The sequence below is a fragment of the Arvicola amphibius genome, chromosome X, assembly GCF_903992535.2.
Source record: "Arvicola amphibius chromosome X, mArvAmp1.2, whole genome shotgun sequence".
Classification (NCBI taxonomy): Eukaryota; Metazoa; Chordata; class Mammalia; order Rodentia; family Cricetidae; genus Arvicola; species Arvicola amphibius.
This window is the reverse complement of record NC_052065.1, coordinates 89,978,100-90,001,017: the sequence shown is the minus strand read 5'-3', so window position 1 is coordinate 90,001,017 and position 22,918 is coordinate 89,978,100. Positions and strand designations below refer to the sequence as shown.

The following is a 22,918-nucleotide window of genomic DNA, read 5'->3' as shown; positions in this document are numbered from 1 at the left end:
GGATGGGGTGCAGACAGATTAAAGGGCTGATTGGAGAAAGATTAATCAGGAGTGGAAAGTATATGATGAACTACAATTTGCAAAGCTATTACTCAGGGAGGTTTATGACCCAAAGTATTTGGGCACCTAGCCCAAAGACTCTCATGGATGCTCATGCCCAAGAAACCCTAAAGCCACTTCAAGCTATCAAGTATCTATTTGGATGAGTATAGACAATAGACCAATGGGCAATATCAAATGTAGCCAATATTTTCCCAGCTTGTCATATAACTTTAATTTTACCTATGGAAAATAACTTTGCATTTTGGTAATTCAATCAGTTTTGACCCCATTATATTGATTGCTAGAGATTCATCTTTCTTGTATGGAATGCTTGTTTTAATAGCTTCCTCCCTAAAAATAATTTACCTACTAGAAAGGTACCTTCAATGAACACAGGAACATATGTTTATAGTAACATAACATTTGTAAAAGAAAACATATCTCGGGATGCAACAATATAATTTGTGGAAAAGGACCACATCCAAAACAAATGTTTGTATACCAGAAAGTAAATGCCTTATGTTGTGATGCCTGCTATAACTAAGAAAACCCTCATTACCTATGATCCTTAAAGTATATAGGTCATAGTGGCCTCCCTTTTGAGGGAGACAGCTCCAAATCTGATTTTGTGTTTATCTGTAGTAATGACAAGCTTCTGAAAATGTAATTGCACATAAATTCATTTTACCTCTTCTGGAACTACTATTTTGAATCAGATTGATGTTTCTAAATATACATATCAAGTGACAATGCCATGTTTATGCTTTCTTCTCTCTTCAATTATCAGCTTTTACAAACCCCTTTATAATTACTAATAAACTACAAATATGTACTCTTCTCTTTGCATAAGGTTCTTACTTTTCGTCTCAACCAAACATTAAGATACTGGGGTGGGATACTAGGGAAGGTAATATTATTGAGATTTGCTTGGGTTTGCCCGTACTGAATGATTCTATACTTATGTGGCCACCGGTGTTACATGTTAAATCAAAATGTGTCTAATTCTATCCTTTGTGATTCTATGCCTATAGTCCCACATATCTAGAGGAAATGTTATTAGCTTCCAATTATACAAGGGTAACCTCAGAGATATTTACATAGGATGTTGTGTGTGTGTTCTATATATGTTCATGTGCACTCGAAGGGCACAGATCAACATTGAGCATCTTCCTTGGTTTCTTGCCACCTTATTTTTTGTCTTTCTGAGTCAAAGACTCTGATTTGGCCACACTGGTTGGCCAGCAAGTTTTAGGAATCCACTTTTTATCCCCTCCCCCAGTGCTGGGTTTACAACTGTTTTACCAATATTTTAGGACTCCACACTGACATCTTCATGCTTGAATGACAAGATCTTTACTGGTTCACACCCCCAGTTTACAGAAAGTGCTCTTATTAGATAGATACAGGTTTCCTTGACCAGAACCATGCAACAGAGAGACCCTCAAATATACACTAATTGGTAGATTCTTAGTTGTTTCTTAAAGAAATTATTTCTCAAATGAGTTCAAATTCCAAGACACTGTGTATTTCAATAATGACACCAATCAATAACTGCAAATTTTTATTTAAGAAGCCAAACAATGATCCATTACAGAGTTTCTAATCAAACAATGAGTCTCAAAGATTAACTCCATACATTTTGAATATAAGTGATTCAAACAGGCACATATCTTGAAACAAATCAAAAAGTACTTAAAAGATCCCATTGAGAGTATGTGGCAACATTCATTATCTTATCAAGACCGTCTCAGATGAATGAATTGTGTTTTGTGTGTTTGTGCATGTGTGTGTGTGCCTGTGTATGCATGTGTATGTGTGTCTGTGTATGTGTTATTGAGGAGACAGAGGGAGAAAGGGAGGGAGGGAGGGAGGGAGGGAGGGAGGGAGGGAGAGAGGGAGGGAGGGAGGGAGAGAGGGAGGAAGGTGAGCTAAAGGGGAAGAAGGGAGGGAAGGAGGGAAGGAGGGAGGGAGAGAAAAGAGAGAGAGAGAGAGAGAGAGAGAGAGAGAGAGAGAGAGAGAGAGAGAGAGAGAGAGAGAGAGAGAGAGAGAGAGAGAGAGAGAGAGAGAGGAAGATAACATCCAGTGTCATCTTCAGGAATGCCATCCACCTGTTTGGAGACAGGGTCTCTCATTGGCCAGAAGCTCTCCAATTAGTTTAGACTAGCTGGCAAGCAAGCTCCAGAGATCTACTGGTCTAACTCTCTTCAGCACAGGAATTGAAAGTATCCACTACCATGACTGGAATTTTTATGTGATTTCTGGGGATTGAATTTAGAGCCATAGGGCATGGGCTTTACTAATCTAGTTATCTGTCCAGCCTTCAAATCAATGAATCTTTGCAGAAAACATCACTTAGTTATCAGTTTATCTCAAAACGAATTTAATCTTAGGCATTTTAAAATTTGGGTGAAGGGATGTAAGTGTAGGAGAGATACTGATTTGCTTATTTTATTGCTTTGATTTTTACTTCTTGCTATTAGCGTCTTACTTTGCTTGAACCCATTAATCCATTCAGAAATTTTGCTATCGGTCCTATTCTTGAACTGTTTTCAAAACATTTTGCAGTTTCTTTTATTACAAGTGCTTTGGTAATTTAAGGAAACTAAACCACCATTAAATCAAACCATACGCTCACCAGTGTTGCTCATGACCTGTCAAAATATTCATGCTTCCAACCAGAATCCTAGTTACACTGGCCTGCAGGGGTGCCTCTCCACACTTGTGATATGCTGGGCCTTCTCGGTACTGTTACAAGGTATAGTACATATGCCATTTCTTCTATTACAGAGTAGAAAGACTAGGAAATGACATAGATCCTACACAGATGTACACCTAAACTGGAAATCTTCATTAGCGACATTTATTACTAGTGAACTACTTCAACTATTTCACTAGTTCATACTTGGCCACCCAATGCTCGAGGCTTCCTTTTCCTTGCTAGGTGTCAACCTTCTTTTCCTCACCAACGCATTAGCCTTCAAATCACAGCAGTGCATTGCTAATCTTTCCTGTGTGGTTGGTTTGGGACAACTTTGGAGATTCTGCTTGCTATTTCCTGTGCTTGCTGGAATACTTGCCTTGGAGAGCAATAGGAGATGAGTTGCTAAAATTGTTTTTTTAATGTATTACTGCCTTAAACATATGATTTTAAGATAAAACTTATTATAAGCTTAATTGAGTAAATATGAAGAAGAAAAATTCTTAAAAGACTTTCCTACATACTACTTAAATGAGAAAAATTTCTGAAATTCAAACATAGCAAGCTCCATTTGCTCAGCGATGAGGTACTTGCACCAAGTTCCCCACGGCCTTTGGTGTACAAAAGTTTTATTTTTTTAAAAAAGAAAACTACTTCTAAGGTATTGATTTGACATTAAAGTTTGTTTATTTAAAGTAACTACTGAACTTAAAAAAAGTAATTTGAATTGTAAACATTGAAGGATAAGCCAGTTTTAGGATCACATTATTGTGTCACAGTAACAGAAATGTGAATCACATTTCGCTTGGGGATTTAGGTTCTTCTACAATCTGAACACTGAGCTACTGCACTCTTGATAGAAGTCATAAGAAAAATGCAAATCTTCATTTCTGGCACAGAGGCTCCAGGAAATGATACACTGCCAGGAAATCACACTAGTCAGCTGCTTTCTGTTTTGGTTAACCAGGTAGTTTAAAAGGCTTCAGATTTCAGAAGCAGAACTAGAGGGCTTGTTGAGGTATACTTTTTGGTAGGTTCTGTGGCTTTTTCTCTCGCCCCAGAACTAACCATGGCATTGAGGATGGATAGGTATAAATCACGCTTTCTTATCAGGTAGCAGTTACCATAGGTGATCAAATATCACCTATTTTGGCGTCTATAAAATATTTGGGTATGGACTGGCATGAATTTCACTAGTCCAATTTTGCAGACTTTGATATACGATCAATGTTATTTTAAATCTCTTGTAATTTACTTACAGCAAATGACTAAATTTGAGATTATCACTTGACGACTTTTATTTCTTGGTTTGTAGTGATAGAAATGTGAAAATGCAACCATTAGCTACCAATGTTCTTTTCATTTTGTCACATTGCTTTGTTTAATACCTGGAAGGGCATTTTATATAGTTTAATGTAGGACTGGGAAAATATTCAATGCTGTCTGATGGTCATAGTAATAGCTAGATAATAAAATTCAGAACCCAGCCAATCATGGGGACAGAATTTGACGCCTACTTAGAAGTATTTAAAAAGAAAAACCTCTCTACAGTACATGTGTATTGGAGTTCAGTCCTGTATTCAAACTAGTAAATATATTGTTTAGTAGGTTGTAAAAACAGTTATTGCACATATTTGGGACTTTAGGAAGGGGGAACCAAACATCTGAGGTTTTCTCCTTTTCTTCTTATACAGAGAAAACCAGTTTAACAAAGGGGAAAAATCACAATTGGTCTCCAACTGTGGATTTATTATGAAAAAGAATTGGGTGGCATTTCCCCCTTGATCACTATAGTTTTCCTTTTGTATGCAGGTTGTTCAACCTTAGTCTGGGCCATAAAATTTATTATATTTTTTCTCTCAATCTAACTTTGCTTGGAAAAAAAATCACCTACATTAATTTTTTTTCCTTTGGAAAAGCTTATTTAGGGCCAATTTATTTGAAAGTTCCTTGTAAAGTAATTTATAACAGGTTTCTATACTCCATGCTATAAATCTGAATACAGATACTGTCCAAACTGTCTTAAGAGTAATGTCTGAATTCACAGTAACAAAAGTTACAAAGTTCGTGCAAAAGATATTGTACACCATTGGAGTACACAGAGCTTGCTATAGTGAAGTTTGTTTCTAAAGCTGCACTTCTCATTGAAACTATGATGTGCTACATTAAAAGCCTCTGATTAATGTTTCTCTAATGGGAAAACTGGAGTTTTAGGATGTAATGGCATATATGTGATGGATGTAAATGGTGGAAGAAATCATCGGGATCTTTCACACAGCATAACTTCTGTGGAGCTCTTCAAGTTTTCCAAGGGTCATAAAGTAAACCCGGCTGTGGTGATTCTTCAGTATAGACGTAAAGAACAGCTTTAAAGAAATAAAGAGAAAAAGCATCATCAGTGAGTGGCTTATCCATGTTAGCCAGATAATAAACAAAAGTGGTAAGTACCAGTTTATAACTATAATTCGATGTAATTAAAACATTAAGCCATCTTGTTTGGAATAACTTTTCTTATTTTAAGAAGCATAAGTTTGATTAGTTTGGAACTTAAATTGCATAATTCAAGGTAACCTTTTCACCATAGTCTGGAGAATTACAGTTCATATATTTTATTTATTTGGCTTTATGTTTATTTTAAAATTTATTCTTTGAGACTTTCATACACCTATACAATGGATTATGATCACATGATCACTTGCTCAATTCCCTTTGGGTCCCTTCAACATGTTTCCTCCCATCTTCATATACTCTTTTCAAAATTTATAACCCACTGGGTCCAATCAGGGCTGACCATATGTGCACAGGTGTGAGGCCGGGAACCTATGAGTGCCTTCCCCAAAGAATTATGCTTCTACTTCCCTTAGCAGCTACCAACTGCCATATAATATTTATTATTGATGGTTTTCATTGGCTCAAATGCCTTATTAGTTTTGGTTAACAACACTTTCCTTTAGCCGAGGACTGGATTGGAAAGCCCTCAAGACCTCCACTCTATACAAAGAACTACAGGCAACTGAGGAAAGCTCAGAACTGGAAGTGGGAGAGGTGCTTTTCCACCAGGTCAAACCACACCAACTAGTTGTCTAGTGCCAGAAAGCCGGCCCTGAATACATACATACAAGTAACACTTTGTGGATTGAACAGGTTATATTTAGAAATATATATGCTTATAAAATTATGATGCAATAAAAATGAGTGAAAAAGGGACTATGAATTTGAATGGCTGAGAGAAGTAAATGGGAGAGTTTGGAGGGAAGAAAGGGAATTAAAATTTCTACTTTTTATGATATCAGTTCATTTCACTGAAGTAAAAAACCATAAAAGGTAGAATATTCCTATAACTTTTTAAATATAAGCACAAATGGCAAGTGACAGCAAAAATTCTTTCCTTGTATTAAAAAGACAATTTGAATTAGAATAAATTTGGTTTTTTTTGAGATTATAATTGAATTGCAACATTTCTTCCTTTCCTTGGTCTAATGAGTGAAACCCAATGGAATAGAGAGGAACATGGTGTACAAAGGTGGGTTCTTCCATAATAAAGAAAATCAGAACAGAACAGACAGAAGTATCAGAAGGAAGTCAAAGCTTTCTTCCATCATTCAAAGTTATACTTAGTAGGGCATGGTGACAATGAACAGGGAGAAAGCAGCTAACTTTAGCACATTTCCCGTGCCGAATCCTCTGTAAGATGCTTACTACATACTTGTGGAAGATATTTATCTTCCTTTCCCAAACAGTAATTACTAGTTCCATCTTAGAAATAAAGGAATTAAGTTTTTAAAACATAAAACAAGGGCTGGAGATGTGACCCAACGGTAGAGTGTATGCATAGCACATGTGAGTTCCTGGGTTCCATGCCCAGCATTCTCCCACCCCCGACAAAAGAAACATAGTAAAGATCAATTAAATTTCTCTGGTTCTCACATCTTGTTAGGTGGCAGAACCAGAACTCCAACCCTAACTCCCTGACCTCAAATCCTGGTTCTTAGCATCGGGCACCTTTCGTTGACATGTGGCAAGTTTGCCCCGCTTTCTCTTATAGTAACTTGAATTCTGTGTAATCTGTGGTAATGATTATTAATTCTATTAAGATTAGTTCTTCAGAGCATTATTTCTTAAAATGTTAATTGAGTAGATGAACTTTCTCATCTAGCTATTTCCAGCAGTTAACAATGATCAAATTTCATAGAAAATTTCCAAGACTCAATTTTCATTTTCTTTCCTGTAGTCTTCATTATACCTACTTGTGAAGATATAATTGAGACAGCTTCTAAAATAGCAACCATAAAGCCAAACATATAGTTATATACTCAACAAACATAAGCACTTCTTCCTTCTCTTATTCTTGGAATATGCTGAAAGCTAGAAATGGAAGATTTTCAAAAAGCAAAGAAAATGCTGGTAAGGAGATGGCAAAAAAGAATTTCTCGCACTGTTGGTAGGAGTGCATTGTTGTAGCCATCATAGAGAATGGTATAAGAGCAGCTCAAAAAGCACCAGACAGATAAAAACACAAAATAGTAAGCTTGCCATGTAATCTGGTTCTCATATATCCAATTGGGTACCAGCTTACCAGAGATATTTGTACGCCATGGTTATTGGAGCACTATCTACAATAACTTTTGGGTCAGTCTAAGTACCCATCAACTGAAGAAGACCAAAACAAGCAAAACCAACCCCCCCCAAAACTAAAATCATGCATTTGCAGCAAATTACATAGAGCTAGAGAACTACTATTAATTGAAATAAGTCAAAAACAAAATATTAATGATTTATTTCATATATCAAAGGTAAAAAAATCTATCTAGAGATCAGGAATGATGTTGGGACTAAGGCAGATGGAGGGAGCTTGATCTGATTAGTTCACATGGATGGCATGCACTGAAATATCACAATGAATGTCACTGGTATGTGTGATTAAATTATGATAATCAAAACCAAAATATTTAAATCATCCTAAGGAGGCAGATTTGCTTTCATATTTTCTTAAATTTCTTGGTATGAAAGTGAAAATGACTTTGGATCAAAAATCATGTAAGTTCATGCCAAATAAAATATCAAAATTTAATGGTAATATAACTAGAGATTTTTACTTTGAAATGGGGTTATGTTGAAACAAAATTACATTATTTACCAAATCTATTTCTACTGTGAAAAAGAAAATTGTTTTTATTAATAGTGTGCCAATTTAAAAAATATATTCTTAAATATTTATGAGCAAAAGGTAAAGTTCAGAAGGTCTAACTAATGTCAATGGTTAGTTTATTTTTGCTTTACTGAAGGGTATAAACTATACCTTGTCACCACGGGTGCACAGGAATCTCAGTTTCTTGATTGACCTGCGCTTCAATTCATTCTCGAGAATACTGGACTGTAGGGACCGCACTTCAACAGCCTTTTGGTCCCATCCAGTGAGTCTCTGTGTACACTCAAAAGCTATAATACAAATGGAAATATCAAAAGACCATTAGTTTTTGTAGAAGTGTGGTAAAACTCAGTAATTATCTATAGATCCCACAGTGATCCACATTGAATTGCTAGATCTTTGTTGATGTTTGTATTAGGATACTGTAAGACCATAGACTAACCCAAGGGTTAACAACTTTGTTTGTAGACATTCTGATCAACCCACAATTTAAAAAAAATGGTTAACAGTTTTGGTGAAGTACAGTGTCATACCAAATACGGGTTGAGGAGTCCCAATAAAGACCCATATTGTAGCATACATGGAAAACTGATTCATAAACAAATTAAAACAAGGGCAGAGAGAGAGAAGCTATGGAGCCACCAGAGTCAGACATGTCAAAACTTTGCTGGTAAGCCACTGTCGTGTGGCGATACACAGATTAATAGTAATGGATTAAATTAATATGTAAGAGTTAACCAATAAGAATCTAGAGCTAATGGGCCAAGCAGTTATTTAATTAAGACAGTTTCTGTGTGATTATTTTGGACCTAAGCTGGCCAGGTGGCCTGGAACCAACAGGCAGCTTGCTCACTCTAATGTCACTGGGTAATTGTCCTGCTAGAAGCAGAACTCAGGGTAATTATCTAGGAAAATGGTATTGCATTTTAAATTTCTTAGGCCTGTTTTATAATCCTTTGTGACAATATCATTTAGGAAAATACTATCTGAAAGCAGAGTGCTTATTATTAAACATCCACATACTTCCTTTATTCTGTGAAGTATTTTATGGCCAAAGAAGTAATATTATTAAATATTTGACTTTCAAGCTACTATTCTTTATGTAATTTATAGGGAATAAAATTTCATACATAAAGTAAATTGTAACATTTAAAATCACAAACATTTTAACTGCAGGTAAAACACAACAAAATCTGTCACTTTGATGACTGAGAGCAAAATTCTTTAATCTATTATTTTCCTTTATTTGAAGGGAGAAAATTGGTGTCACTATAACTATGTCTTTTATTAACAAAAAAAAATCACCCATTTTTAACAAATGCTCCCAGGTACTTTTGTTTAAACCAAAATTTACCTGCTGTATTCTACATTAAATTTACATAAAATAACTTATGGAAGACTAGGTAAACTGTAAAAGTAACTAGCAAATGCATACTGGGAGAAATGTGGCTTACCTCAAAGAAAAGTTCAAAACATGTATTATCCCTGTTTTCACTACAATGAAAACTATTACTTACACGATTTTAATATCAAAATTTTTCTAAATTACTATGATATTTTGACTATGAAAAATAACTGTTCTGAAATAACTTTATTAGTGTAATATAGGGTCCTAATTAAATTTTGCCACAGGAAGTACGAAGAACTAATGGCCTGCCTTACAGTAACTAGCAACAGAATTAGCATGTATGAATCTGAGTATTTTACTCACATGACTACTATATAAAAATAGTATTCTTCTCAACAGCCATACAGAGCCAAACTTTCTAATTTAATACAGTCTGTTTACTGAGTCCAATACCCAGTGTTTATATCATCACACAGCCACTTAACCTAGTTTGTTTTCTGAAATCTTGAAGTAGAGATTTTTGGTAAAACTTTCTATAATTAAACTTCTTTACAAATATTTGGGAATAAAAAACAGTGTCCTTGTTGTTGAAAACATCATAGATTAATGAAATGTAAATTTTAGTTTAGGAAAATCTGGATTTAAGCTAGTTGTTAACAGCTAGTTGTTTGGAGTTAGGAAACAGACTGAGTTCTTTCATTGATATTAGTATTATATTGTAATATATTCTCAATATGCACTAAACAATAACATCATAGACTTATATAATCTGTTTTACATATACGTGTCTTTCAAATTCTACCAAGTGAAATTAGCTTTTTGATCTAGGTTAGAAATTTTCTTGCCTGAGAACCAGAGATGATTTAAACATTGAAGATCCCTTTTACTCTTGTGATTACCTAGTGGCATGAATACTAGGATTATGCCCATTTGAACTTGGCTACCTGACTTTCATTTCTGGTTCATATACTTTTTGAGGTTCTGGGGATGCATTTTTTCCCTAGACTGTATCACTACTTTTACTTGACATATTATTCCTAAAAGTATTACTATAAAAGATATAACATGACTCATCGCTTTTACTTCCTTTTGACCTACATCCCATCAATTTGTACCATAAGCATTTAGTGTCTGTCATTTATAATGGTTTTAAACCCTCTGTGAATTCTTACCTGTTTTAAGAAATTAGGGTAGGTTTTCAGGACAATCCTTAACATTAAAAGATTTTGCAGATGCAATGCAAAAAACTATCACCCATAGAAAAATTGTCCAAAAATGAGTTCTTTCAAACTGGTCATTAAAATAATGTGGGTGTCACTTTCTACCCACTGTACAGACATTTTAGAGGATTCTGTTATCTGTTTGGACAAATAGCTTTTTTACCCTTCCCTTTCAATCTCTTTTGTATAACCCACTGTCTCTTCAAACACACACACACACATACACACACACACACACACACACACACACACACAGGGCAGGTGAGCTGCCATTCATTTTATCATTCTATCATTTACCCATGCTAACATTTTAACTATTGGTATGTATTCTATTCTCTAGCCACTAAACATTGGAAACATACAAAAGAATCTCAAATTATGATAATTTCCCAGACCAATAGCTCTAGGCTATTTAGAAAAATAAAGTGTTCTGGTCAGAAAAAAAAATGGATTTCCATGTTGCCACCTACCTGGGTAGCAAATAACAGGTATTCCAGGTAGTTCTATCTGTCTTTTTATATAACTGATTTCACATAAATCCTACTCTATAAACAGAACATTGATGACTAGACAAAATAGAGTCCCTTTTAAATGTGAAAGACTTTAAATTATCCATCAGTGCTTTGAGAAAAAAAAACAATTCTGGAAACCTTATTTAGGACACATTTTATACTCTTCAAATTCTTGGTCTCATCGCAGAGAAAGAAATTGGTACATACCTACGGAAGATGGTATATCTTTCCACACATCAAGGATCTTCTTGTAGAGTTGTTCATTTGCTTCTTCAGAGGCAGCTTCAGCATTGAAGGAGAGCATCACGCCAATTCCCAGGCCATCAGGTAAAATGATGATGTTCTGTGATATAATGATTTCCAGGGATTGGTATTATGTTTCATAAAGATTTTTGTGTCCAGAATTTTATCACTATTACATTAATTGAAGCAACTATGCCTTTAATTGAAAACCAAAAAATGTTCAACATGCAGGAAGGAAGGTAACCTCTGTTTCTAAATTCAAGAGAATGAGATAAACTAAACATTTGAGAAGAGTTGGTTTCTATTATGTCACAAAGCCTTTGATTTTAATTCTTTATTTTTGCTTAGGATAATAATTTGGAAAAATAAGTAAAGCTGCACTTCGAACACAGTGAAATATTTTGAAATGCCACAAAAGTATTGTTTATTGTAATAGGAAAAATAATAACAGTTCTGAATTTAAGATTCATTGCCAAAATTAAGCAATATTTTCATAATGAATATGTGAGCCAAGTAACAGATCATATACATACTTCTTGATCACCAGCAAATTTGTGAGAAAAGGAAAAATAACCCTCAAATAACTTGAGCTTAAAATGTTTTAAGGGACAACTTTTAATACTGTTTATGGCTTGTTTAATTATATATGCCCCCTATTCAAGAAAACGTAGACTGTCTCATTTAAGTCACGTTACCATAGGCTCATGGTTAGCAGAATAAGGAAATACTAAGAGATAACTAAATATTTCTAAATTTTTAGATTCATAAATGAGACAAAATTTGTTTAGAACACAGATATTCAGTACTTCTCTGATAAAATTTTAAAAGTGTGTTTTTCCAAATTAGCAAGTTACAGAAAAAGGAAAGATCAGAAACTATACTTGCCAAAGCCAGCGTACTCAGGCCAAGTGCTTGAGGCCGTGTCTCAGCAACAACAATCCTCAAAACTAAAATGGGAATCCAGAGGCGAAACGCAATTTTAATGCGTTCCCTGGGCACTTGCATGAGCAGTTGAATCAGAAACCAGATAAGAAAAAAATGAAAGAAAATCCAAGAAATAAGGTTGTCTCAAGAAAATCAGTTTGTAATAAAAAGGGAGTGCTGCGAATCCAGACAGCCTCTGAGGTAATTCCCTTGCTTCTCTGATGCTTGCTGAAGGAATGGCATATTCTTCAGCACGTGTGGCTTCCCTGTAACATTAGAGCCTTTGTAAACTAGCACTTTGGAGGAAATATTATTTTTAGGACATTCTCTTTTAGAAGACAGCCTCCTCTCCCTTATATTAGAGTCCTTTCTATTTTAGTGGGTCAAGACACTAGGGAATTTGTCTAAAAATATGTTTGCGTATATATGAGGGATCCTAATTAGGTCAGAAAATGATTTGTGAAATCTCTTCTTTTTTCATTCTCGTTTCTATAGTTAATTAACTGATTTTCTAAAGCGAATAATTTCCCTGCTCATTATTTAGATTTAAACTTCTTTAATGATTTTATTTTTCAAACCAGTGACTAGTATATCCCAGGCTGGCTTCAAATTTGCTAAATAGCTAATGCTAGTAATAATACTCCCAAACTTCCTGCCTACACTTCCAAAGTTATGGGATTATATGTGTGCACTATGATGCCTCGTTGGACTTTTCAGTAAGTGTTAACTTAAGCCAACATTCTAGTATTCTTTATTGAACTGGCTTCTGAACAAAGGCTATCTGTTATGATGATAAATAAGATGCAGGAAGCTACAGAGGCAACTTAAATATAGTTACATTTTTTGAAAATTATTTTGTGGTTTTGACTGAGGTTGTGTTTAATAGTCTCACAGTACAAACAGTGTAAACTGTCTATATAGGCAGTTACTGGGTCATTAGCTAATGATTGCCAGTTTCACCAAAATGCCTTTAAAGATGTCTTCACGAATGTTCTGTTGATTGTTTTATGTGATTGTTTTAATTGCATTATTAGAGACATGCTATATTCCTAAAATGTTCAAGATGTCACACAAATTGAGTGACTTAAAATACACAAATGTTATACAGAATGATAAGCTGCTGAAATGTTAAGATTCAGCAAGCTCAGTATCTTAAAGGAGATGAAGAAAAAGAATGGCGGTGGTGGCACACCTTTAATCCCAGCACTCAGGAGGCAGAGACAGGGAGATTTCTATGAGTTGGAGGCCAGCCTGTCTATGGAGTGATTTTCAGAACAGGCTCCAAACGCTACAGAGAAACCCTGTCTCCAAAAACCAAAAAACCAAAAATCAAAACAAACAAAAAAAATCAAAATTTAAAAAAACCAAAAAATAACAACTAGTAAAGGCATTCCTTTAAATATAATTTTCAACAAGGAAATCCATCAATTCCACGATAACTATTTTGTATGATGCACTTGGTGTGGTATAATGTAATCGTCAAACTCTTTATATTAATGATGAGTGTTTTCACAACCATTCACAAGTTAGATCGTGACTTTTATTTACATGTTAAAATTGTAGAGCATTTACTTTAAAAATACTGAAACTTTTCATCAGAAATTCCCAAATATAATGAATGTCATAAATGAATTTTAAAGTAATTTGCTATAATCTATAGAAAATGCAATAAAGAGGGGAGTACACATAATTATGTAATTCTGCTATTGATTTCTTAACACAATGTATTAGTATATTACAGGGTATAGAAATTCTCAAGCCAATGGAAAAGCATCCCACGGCCAATGAGTCTAAATGCACAAAGATAAACAGAGAATGTAGAACACAAAGCCATTAAAGGGAGAAAGACCTCAATTATTTCCACTTGATAATGACCAGATGGAGGTGTGGGCTTGAGATGGTCAGATCTGGTTAATCAATATAACTGGATTTTTTTTTTTCGAGACAGGGTTTCTCTGCAGCTTTTGTTTTTTTTAGAGCCTGTCCTGGAACTAGCTCTAAATGTTACATGTATTCATTAATAATAAAATCATTATGGTCAAACAAAATCTGTCTGCAGACTGCATTTAAATACCTAGAAAATGAAACCATTAGTGATTCTTATTTATGTAGCAACTTTCTGATATGCTTACCTGCTAGATCTCTACACCTTCAGACACACATGTACATACAGGCAAAATATCAATGTGCATGAAATAAAAATAAATATCACTTTAAAAGTAAAACAAATGAAAGAAAGTTACACTTTAAACTTTTGAGTCTGATAACTGGAAAAATTCAAAGTGTTTACAGTAAGTCCAAGGGATCTGAAGGTGTTATCTTACATTATTTGGCAAGGTCACATCAGACATAACTTCAGATTCTGCATCAATGATGTGGTAACCATTAGCTGAGCTGAAGAAAATCTTCAGTCTTTTCTCAGAACCAACAGCCAGGTCAACTGTCACTGGCTTAAGGTCAAGAGTTGGAAACACCTGAAAATATAAAAGCAAACATGGCCCAAAGGCCAAAATGACATTCTGACTAGGCAAAGATTTCCCTATTCTTTTGCTATATTTACAAGTTTATAAAACTCAGATGGCTCTTTATGATTGGCTGATTGATGATCCTGGTAACTGAACCTATGGTTTCCTATAAGCTACAATGACCAACTTGTTATGACTCTCAGAACTGCATATGGCTTTGTTCTCTCATTAGTGGCCCTTAAGTTCCTTGCCTTGAGCTTCAGCAAATGAAGGAGCTCATCTGGTCTCTTAAACCGGTTCGCTGGATCAGCTGCCTTTATTTTTGCCAATATTCGTATATAGGCTTCATAGGACATGTAGTCTCCTTCGGAGTCTGCTGATTGATCAATGCATACTTGGTAAGGAATGAAAAAGGCCAGACACATTAACCTATGGTAGACAGACTATCCTCTAAGACTCCTATGTTTTATAGTCTAAGGAAACAGAAAGGCAAACAGGATTCTTTGCCAAGATCAGATTACACAAACGACTGAGCATCACAGGATTCACAATAATGTGGTTATGAGGTGAGCATCAGAAATGGAAATGAGAAGTTGACAGGAACTGGATAGACTTATTGTTGGTACTTATCTCTTTGTTTTCCAGTTCCATACCAGGTAGCGCTGACAAGCCAGCAGACACCCAAGAATTAACACATATCCAAATGTTGACAGCTGAACCAAGACCCAGTTTAGGCAGATCAGATCAGGGATGCTATATCTGTCATGGTAGACTGATTGTCTCTACAGTAGCCATTCTATCTACAAAGAGGACTACTGTGCAAACAGTGCAAAGGGTTCTTGAGGAAAATTCATATGTGTTTTTACCGTGATCAGTGTATCTATATATGATGTTTTGGCCTAAAAATAGAAACTCATCTAAGATACAAATGTATTTCATGAATACCTTGAAGTCTATCAAGATGTGTTTCTGCAAGAGCTGTGTGAAATCTGTAGGCGGACTGAGTAGTTCAGTATCACAGGGAACATTTGTTAAAAATCAGGTTCTCAGGCCCCACTGCAGAACCACTAATTCAGCCTGGAGTTGGGTCTGAGATCCAAACATTTAACAAATGCTTCCAGTGATTCTGATGCCTATAATCAGCAAGATAAAATAGCTACTTGCCTTTTGTAAAAATGTATCCTATTTAAACAGAACTCAATTTATGGGACAGGGAGAAACTCAGCAGCAGATTATTTGGGCCATTAGATGGCTAGCTTCCACAGCTGATGCATAAAAGGGCAGTGAAATCTTTCCATGTGAAGCACACTGCTGTGCCTACCCGCAATGTCCCAAAACAGTTCTCCAGAGAAGACCCCACTTCCTCCCCCCACCCACCTATTGTACTGATAACTGGAGCAAGACTTTTCTCACCCCTTTCCAATGTGGCTTCTTCAGTATCTCCACATCTCTTCTTACCTTCCCTCTACTCCCCACCCCCCACTAAAAGAGAACAGGGACTTTCCCAGCTTCAAGTTATTGAGGTGGCACCTGAAGCCTGTGTTTTGGCCTCTAGAAGTGAAGATCTTCATGTTGACTACAGGAAATGGGAGTGAGGAGCTGGTGGGGATGTCCTGTAAGGGGAAGGGTTGGGGACATCCCTCAAACTCTCCCTTGCTGTGGCGCCTGTGGATTTTCTAAAAAGGGGTTAAATGATAATTATTGACATGATATATTCAAATTGCAATAACTGTAGCCGAATGGTATGTATTTCCACATCTACATTACAAACTACTATTTTGTTTATACTTTCTTCTTTAGAGAAAACAGTATTATGCAAATGAAATGGTCACTTACTTTAATAGCAGTGCTTTCATCAAAGGATTTTGGTGCCCAGGCATAAAGGTGAATTGATGATTTCAAAGCAACTGCAATATATGTTGTTTCCTCATGCTGAACTATAATGGCAACATACAAAAAGTCATACATCAGAATTAACAAGAACACTCAGGTGTTTATATCTATTATCACAAATGAAATGACCACAATGTTAAGAGCTAAAATTGCATATTTTTAGAATAGCTACTTGGCTGGAATTGTATTCTTGTCATTCAATATTAATATCACTGCATATTTCCATGGATTGTATTTATCTGTATTTAAGTGCATTTCATTCTTATTATACACTATAACAAAATAAGAGATAACAATAATGATCTAGTAAGGTTGAGTAGCACATAGCTGCTATCTTAGCAACTGGGAGGCTCAGGAAGGAAGATTCTGAGTGTGAGGCCATCCTGTGGCTGCATACCAAGAGTCTATCTAAGAAATCCAAGGACTGAGAGTATAGATTAGTGGTCAAGTGTTTTGGTAGTATGTGCAAGGGTCAGAGTTTCATTCTTAGCAGAGAATAAGAATTTACAAGAAGTTAAAATAAATGAAAAAACTTTCCACATTTATGAATAGGTAGATTTTTTAAAGTATAATTATCTAAAATAATCACTACAGATTAAATGCAGCCTGTTTTGAAATCTCAATTTGTTCTCTAGAAATAAAGAGGCTATTCCTAAATGGTTCACAGAATCTCGTAAACGCTCTGATTCTTTAGAAAAGTCTTCCCAAAAGCCCAAAGTTGAAGTACGGCCATTTGCTCATGACAAAGTTTTCTACAAATTGTACTATTAGTACTTAATGAACTACCATTCAGTCATAAGAAAATTGAGATTATAGTGCTGTCAGAAGTAGATACAGCTAGAGATGATAAGTTAAACAAACCAGAGTCATAAAGACAAATTGCACACACCTTTTTCTTACTTGTGTAAGTTGTATTTTTAAAACAGTAAAGGTGCTGGTACAATGTCTCACAGGATACACACATTAAGTAAAAATGGTCAAAGACCTAAATGTCAGAGTTTATGCTGTAAAATTCTAAGAGTAAACAAACAGGGATAAATATTGATAACTTTCTATAAGGTAATGTATTCTTATATTTGACAAAAATTTTATATAAATTATAGAAGAAAAAATAACAAGCTTCATCCAAATTAAAAACTTTTTTGCATCCTGGGGTATAAGAAAGTGAAATTGGCTCTGGTGGTACAGACCTGTACAGTCACCTATTTGGAAGTCTTACAAAAGACTTAGGATTGCAAGAACAAGGCCCATCTGTCCAACTTAGTGAGTCCTGTCTCGAAGTAGAACAATGGCTGGAAATGTATCTGTGATAAAGTTAAAGCCTGGTGTGTACAAGGAACCTTAAGTTCTCAGTACCACAAAAGGGGAAAGGGGAAATGAAAGAAGAAAGATATACCATCCAGGTACTAAAGAAAAATATTTGCAAATTACTAATCTGGTAAGTGTCTAGTATAAACTGGGCAGTGGTGGTGCACACTTTTAATCCCAGCACTTGGGAGGCAGAGGCAGGCAGATCTCTGTGGTTTGAGGTCAGCCTGGTCTACAAAAGCTAGTTCCAGGACAAGCCCCAAAGCTACAGAGAAACCCTGTCTCAGAAAAAAAAGTGAGTAGTATATAGGATGTATAAAAATTTCTACAACTCTATTCAGCATCAGAGCAAAAAAGACTAGGCCAAATACTTACTTTAAGAAAAATGTACAAATGGTCAATAAACACAATGAAAAGTATGGAAGGGCATTACTAACCAAAAAAATGCACACTGAGTTATGAGGAACTATTTTAACTTTGCTTTAGGATGACTATAACTATAAGGAGAAACAGACACATATAAACATTCAAATGGATAAGGAGAAAATGCAATCCTATATATTAGTGGTGGTGATGGGAAATTCTGCATCTAGTTTGAAAATGGTTTAGGAGTACTATCCAAGAGAAAAGAAGAGAAAGATGCACATAAATACCCATAGCAGAATTATTGTTATAAGCCTGAAAGTAGCAAGCATACAAACATCTGCTAACTGATATGTGGATAAATACAAGTGATGTCTATATAATATATTAATATTCTGGGGTTTGAAAAATGAAATATTGACACGTGTTGTATTATGACACAACACAAGTGAACCTTGGGAGCATTACACTAAGTGAAAGAAAACTGTTACAGAAGACCACATAATACATGGATATATTTATATTAGCTTCTGAGATAAGGCAAATACATAAAGAAGGAAAGATCAATGTTTCTCTAGTACTTGACAAAACATGGGTAAGGGGCTGGGCAATGGTGGCACACAGAGCAAGTTCCAGGACAGCCAAGGCTACACAGAGCAACCCTGTCTTGAAAAAACAAAATAAAGTGGGAAAGGGGAAAAGGCAGGAAATACTGAATGCCTGTCATGGAATTCATGGAATACTGGTGTCTTTGGGGACTAAAATCTGAACTTTTATGTAAATAAGATCACAGTAATGGGTATTGAGTTGTCCATTTTTAAAAACTACATTTAATATTTTGTAAATCATTTCAATATTATTATTGATAGAGAAAGTAAAAGTTATACAAAGCACATGGTCGATTGTGTAGCATTCCTCTTCTTTGGCTAGAATACTGCTTCTGTTCTGATTCTCTCCAATATTCTGTCTCTTTATCATATTTCCTTCCTCTTTTTAAATTTTATCTCTCCTACCATTTTACCTGTTAATGGAAGAAATGATTTTTGGTTGTCCTGGATAGAAGTATCATTGATTAGAACGGGTTCAGCTAGGAAAAAGGACTTCACTTGTCCATTCACCTAAAGCAGATTTCAAAGATAATTACCCTCATAAAGATCTATCATTGTGCTTAAAAAATGCCAACTTAGTAAGAGGAAGTTGTTCAATATAAACTGCTGAATTAACACCTTGGAATGTCTTTCATCTTTGGGGCTGTCATAGTTATATGACTGCAGGGCAGTGTGGTATCTAAAGCTAGAAGAAAGAGTTTATCTTGTCCTTTAGTTTTCTAGACACAAATCCTTTCATTTAATGCTATATGTTTATATGTGCACACATGAGCAAGCAAAAAGTCAGTTATGATATAAATATTCTCTTGCAATTTGTATAAGGTGATTTCAGCAATCCTTCACCTACATTGCCAATTCTCCTCTGAGGGTCAATGGCTTCAGGGTAAAAAGAAACTGAGAACAGAGGGGATTTGCTTCAGAACTGGAATAGACTGGGCTAACATTACTTCATAGTCATTGAAAGCTCAGAACAATATTCTGTGGACAAAAGAGGTTCTTACTCTATTTTACAGACATATTTATGAGGAGACACAGGATATGAAAAAGTTCTATAATAAAACATAAAGTATCAGGAGCAACAGTCAGTAGATCACAGAAACACTCTTTCAGAACCTCCTACACCACTATGAAGTTTCCTGGTCAGTATTAAACAGGATCATATTTTACTTCCATTAAAAGGGAAGAAAATATCATATACATCTCTGTAAGTTGCTAAAGATACATCAAACGTAGTTACAGTAAGAAAAATATTACTTTTAAATATTAAGAGTGACTAGGCAAGGAAGAAAGAAGTAAACCAAATTTAACTCCAAGAGTGATTTCAGCCAATAGGTATGATTACATAGAAGAGGCCTAGGAGATGCCTCAATGACATTCGCTCATATTTTCATTCAGAATTGCAAATGCTTTCCTTTCCTTGTCTCTTGCAATTATGGACCTCTCCACATGAATGGAAGCATAAACTATATAACAATATTAAATGTGAAATGGACGTACGGACACTGAAGTGTTCACAGCCAGTCAACTTATCAATAGATTTACAAGCTTCCTCTGTCTTCAGCATTTCCTTCTGTCTTCTCTTACTTTCTGGATCATTATTCAGAATCTTGTTCCTCAGCCAAGTCAAATGATACACGCGAAGTCTGTTCTTGCGACCTGGTAAGAAAACATGATGGCATTTCAATTCTCTCTCTGTTTCTCTGTCTGTCTCTGTCTCTCTGTCTCTGTCTCTCTGTCTCTGTCTCTCTCTCTCCCTCCCTCCCTCCCTTCCTCCCCCACCTCTCTCTCTCTCTCTCTCTCTCTCTCTCTCTCTCTCTGTAACAGCCCTGGCTGTTCTGGAACTCACTCTGTAGAACAAGCTTGCCTCAGACTAACAGAAATCTACTTGCCTCTGCCTCCCAAGTGCCGGGATTAAAGGCATTAAAAGCCACCACTGCCTGGCTTTTTAGTCATTTTTAATATCGTTATAAAAGTCCCAACAATAAGAATCTTTGAGAACAGGCTGACTTCAAACTTGGAGATCCACTTTCCTCTATCTCCTAAGTTCTAAGATTAAAAGTGTGTGCCTCTATGCTCAACCTATCAGCAAAATTTTAAAGTGATTGATTTTACTGTATTTTTACAGGGAAATTTTAACTAAGCGTTAGGGTTCAGAAAATCACACTTGTGGACATTTTCTACTCAATTGGTGGAATAAACTACTGATGACTTCCCACTGCATCCTTGTAACTTCTTTCAGGGTAGACTTTTGGGGATCCTCATCTGAGGATGATTTTTTATAGTATTTGACACAAAATAATTTGTAGGCTGAGGGATGCTTGCTTACCATGCACAAGGCCTTAGTTTTAAAACCTAGTAGCAAACATTTGGGTAAACCCAATTACATTTGGGTTAAGTTTAAGGAATCTAAAGAGGTATGTCTGGGTTTGAGAAAATCAGATGAAAAAACAAATCTCTATCCAGATGTGTATAATCTCTAAGCTACCCAGATGTTTTCAAAACTAAATGTTGCTTCTGTGTACCTGAAATCATTGCAAACGATTGGTCATGAAATATGATTAAAATATTATAATAGCTGAGTTTATCTCTAAAGGGTTTTGCCTTTAATCAGACCTTGAAGCAAAATGAATCTCATCCAATCACATGAAAATTTGCTAATATACATTCCACATATATCTTATATGTTATAAAGTACAAAAATTCATATAAATATCAGTGGTTGGTATGGTTTTATTTGGTGGCTGAATCTTATGTTAACCATTTCCATTGATTCATTAGTTGTCTTTTGATTTTCTGATACTAATTCCTGTTTACTGTTAGCTCTCAAAGCCAGGACAAAGGGCTTAACTAAGGTACTTATTAACATATCAAAGCAGACACTGGCTGCCAGGTTCTTCCAGCATCCCACAGTCCTTACAGGTTACAGGAACCTCCTGGTTAGCATATCCTCTCCCCCACCTTGAAGCTTCCAGCTCAGGGGCTGGGCTGTCCTTTTCTCATATATATGTTCTCTTATATTATGTACTCTCTTCCATGTATATCCCAGCCATTTTGGCTACACCAGTCCTTTTATTCTTTTGCCGTTTGAACTCTTGGCTGCCACTCCAGGCTCCCCTCTTTTCCCTCCCCTCTCTCTCATATTCTTGTTCAGTCTGCTGCTCATGTCCACTCTGGACTCTCCCAGATGCCTCTGGCTACGTTTTCCCTTCCATCTCCAGTAAACCTTCTCCTCCACCATACCTAGGAGCAGTCTTGTCCTCCTTTTTAATTTTTTAATTCATTTAGTAGTCACAATTAATTTAGCACCAACTTACTTGCTTTTTCAGAGTCAGGCTGTGATTATGAAAATTATAAAAGATTATGAAAATCAACTGCTGTTTGGGAAAGGTGTAGATAATCTTGTCTGGTTGCCCTTGTAATATTAGGTGGAGACAGGGACTATTCTTTCTTCTTCCCAATTACTCATCCATTTGTGTTTTGGACACATCAAAAGCTAGATGGTGGCTCTTAGTGTAGTCCCTTGTACGTGAGATTACTCACGGATGCAAACACAGTTTTCTTGATCTCCAACCAAGGTTAAATGCGTCAACATCAAAGGGACTTCGTTTAAAGTGTGAATGGATAAGAAAACACAAGTAGGAGATTCTGCTGTCCCGATTAAAGGTTCTATTTAAAGTGCTTTCCTATGAACACTTTCACCTAAGAAAGCCTTTAACCTAGTTTGCAGTTCAATTTCTCTGCATAATTACTCAGTTAATTTTAGGACTTAAACAAACCCGAGATGGTAATCAGCAAATTGAGTGACTCCACGACTTGGATCTGGCGGAATGGTCTGCGCTTTATGAGTTTAATGATGTCTGCCTTTCCGCTTCTGTCCATCAGGTACAGATTAGATCGGGTGCCCAGCAACAGATTGACTCCTGTTTAGACACAGAAAAGTGCTCTATTAGCTGATTATTTTCATTAGTGTGTATTAATTCTACAGAAAGGGTTTTCACTATGATGTTTTTATGCTTATCTATTACATAATTTAATCAAAATCACCCACATCACCCTCCCTTGTATTTCCTTCTCACTCCCTCTGCATCCTATTCCATTTCCCTGTCTCCATTCAACTTTTAGGACCTTAAGAAAAATAAAACTAG

At 35.7% G+C, this 22,918-nt stretch overlaps 1 protein-coding gene across 1 annotated transcript in view; it reads right to left on the bottom strand.

Annotated features, from left to right (window-relative positions):
- Nucleotides 1-5,010: 5,010 nt before the first annotated feature.
- The window catches only part of Nrk (Nik related kinase), a 96,972-nt gene continuing 79,064 nt past the window's right edge, over nt 5,011-22,918 (bottom strand). Inside the window, exons 23-29 of the mRNA XM_038315800.1 lie at nt 22,550-22,693; nt 20,271-20,429; nt 16,438-16,538; nt 14,461-14,610; nt 11,177-11,312; nt 8,040-8,179; nt 5,011-5,106 (exon numbers count right to left, since the gene is read on the bottom strand). Coding sequence (XP_038171728.1) covers nt 5,011-5,106; nt 8,040-8,179; nt 11,177-11,312; nt 14,461-14,610; nt 16,438-16,538; nt 20,271-20,429; nt 22,550-22,693 — 926 coding nt within the window. The remainder of the gene's footprint in view (nt 5,107-8,039; nt 8,180-11,176; nt 11,313-14,460; nt 14,611-16,437; nt 16,539-20,270; nt 20,430-22,549; nt 22,694-22,918) is intronic.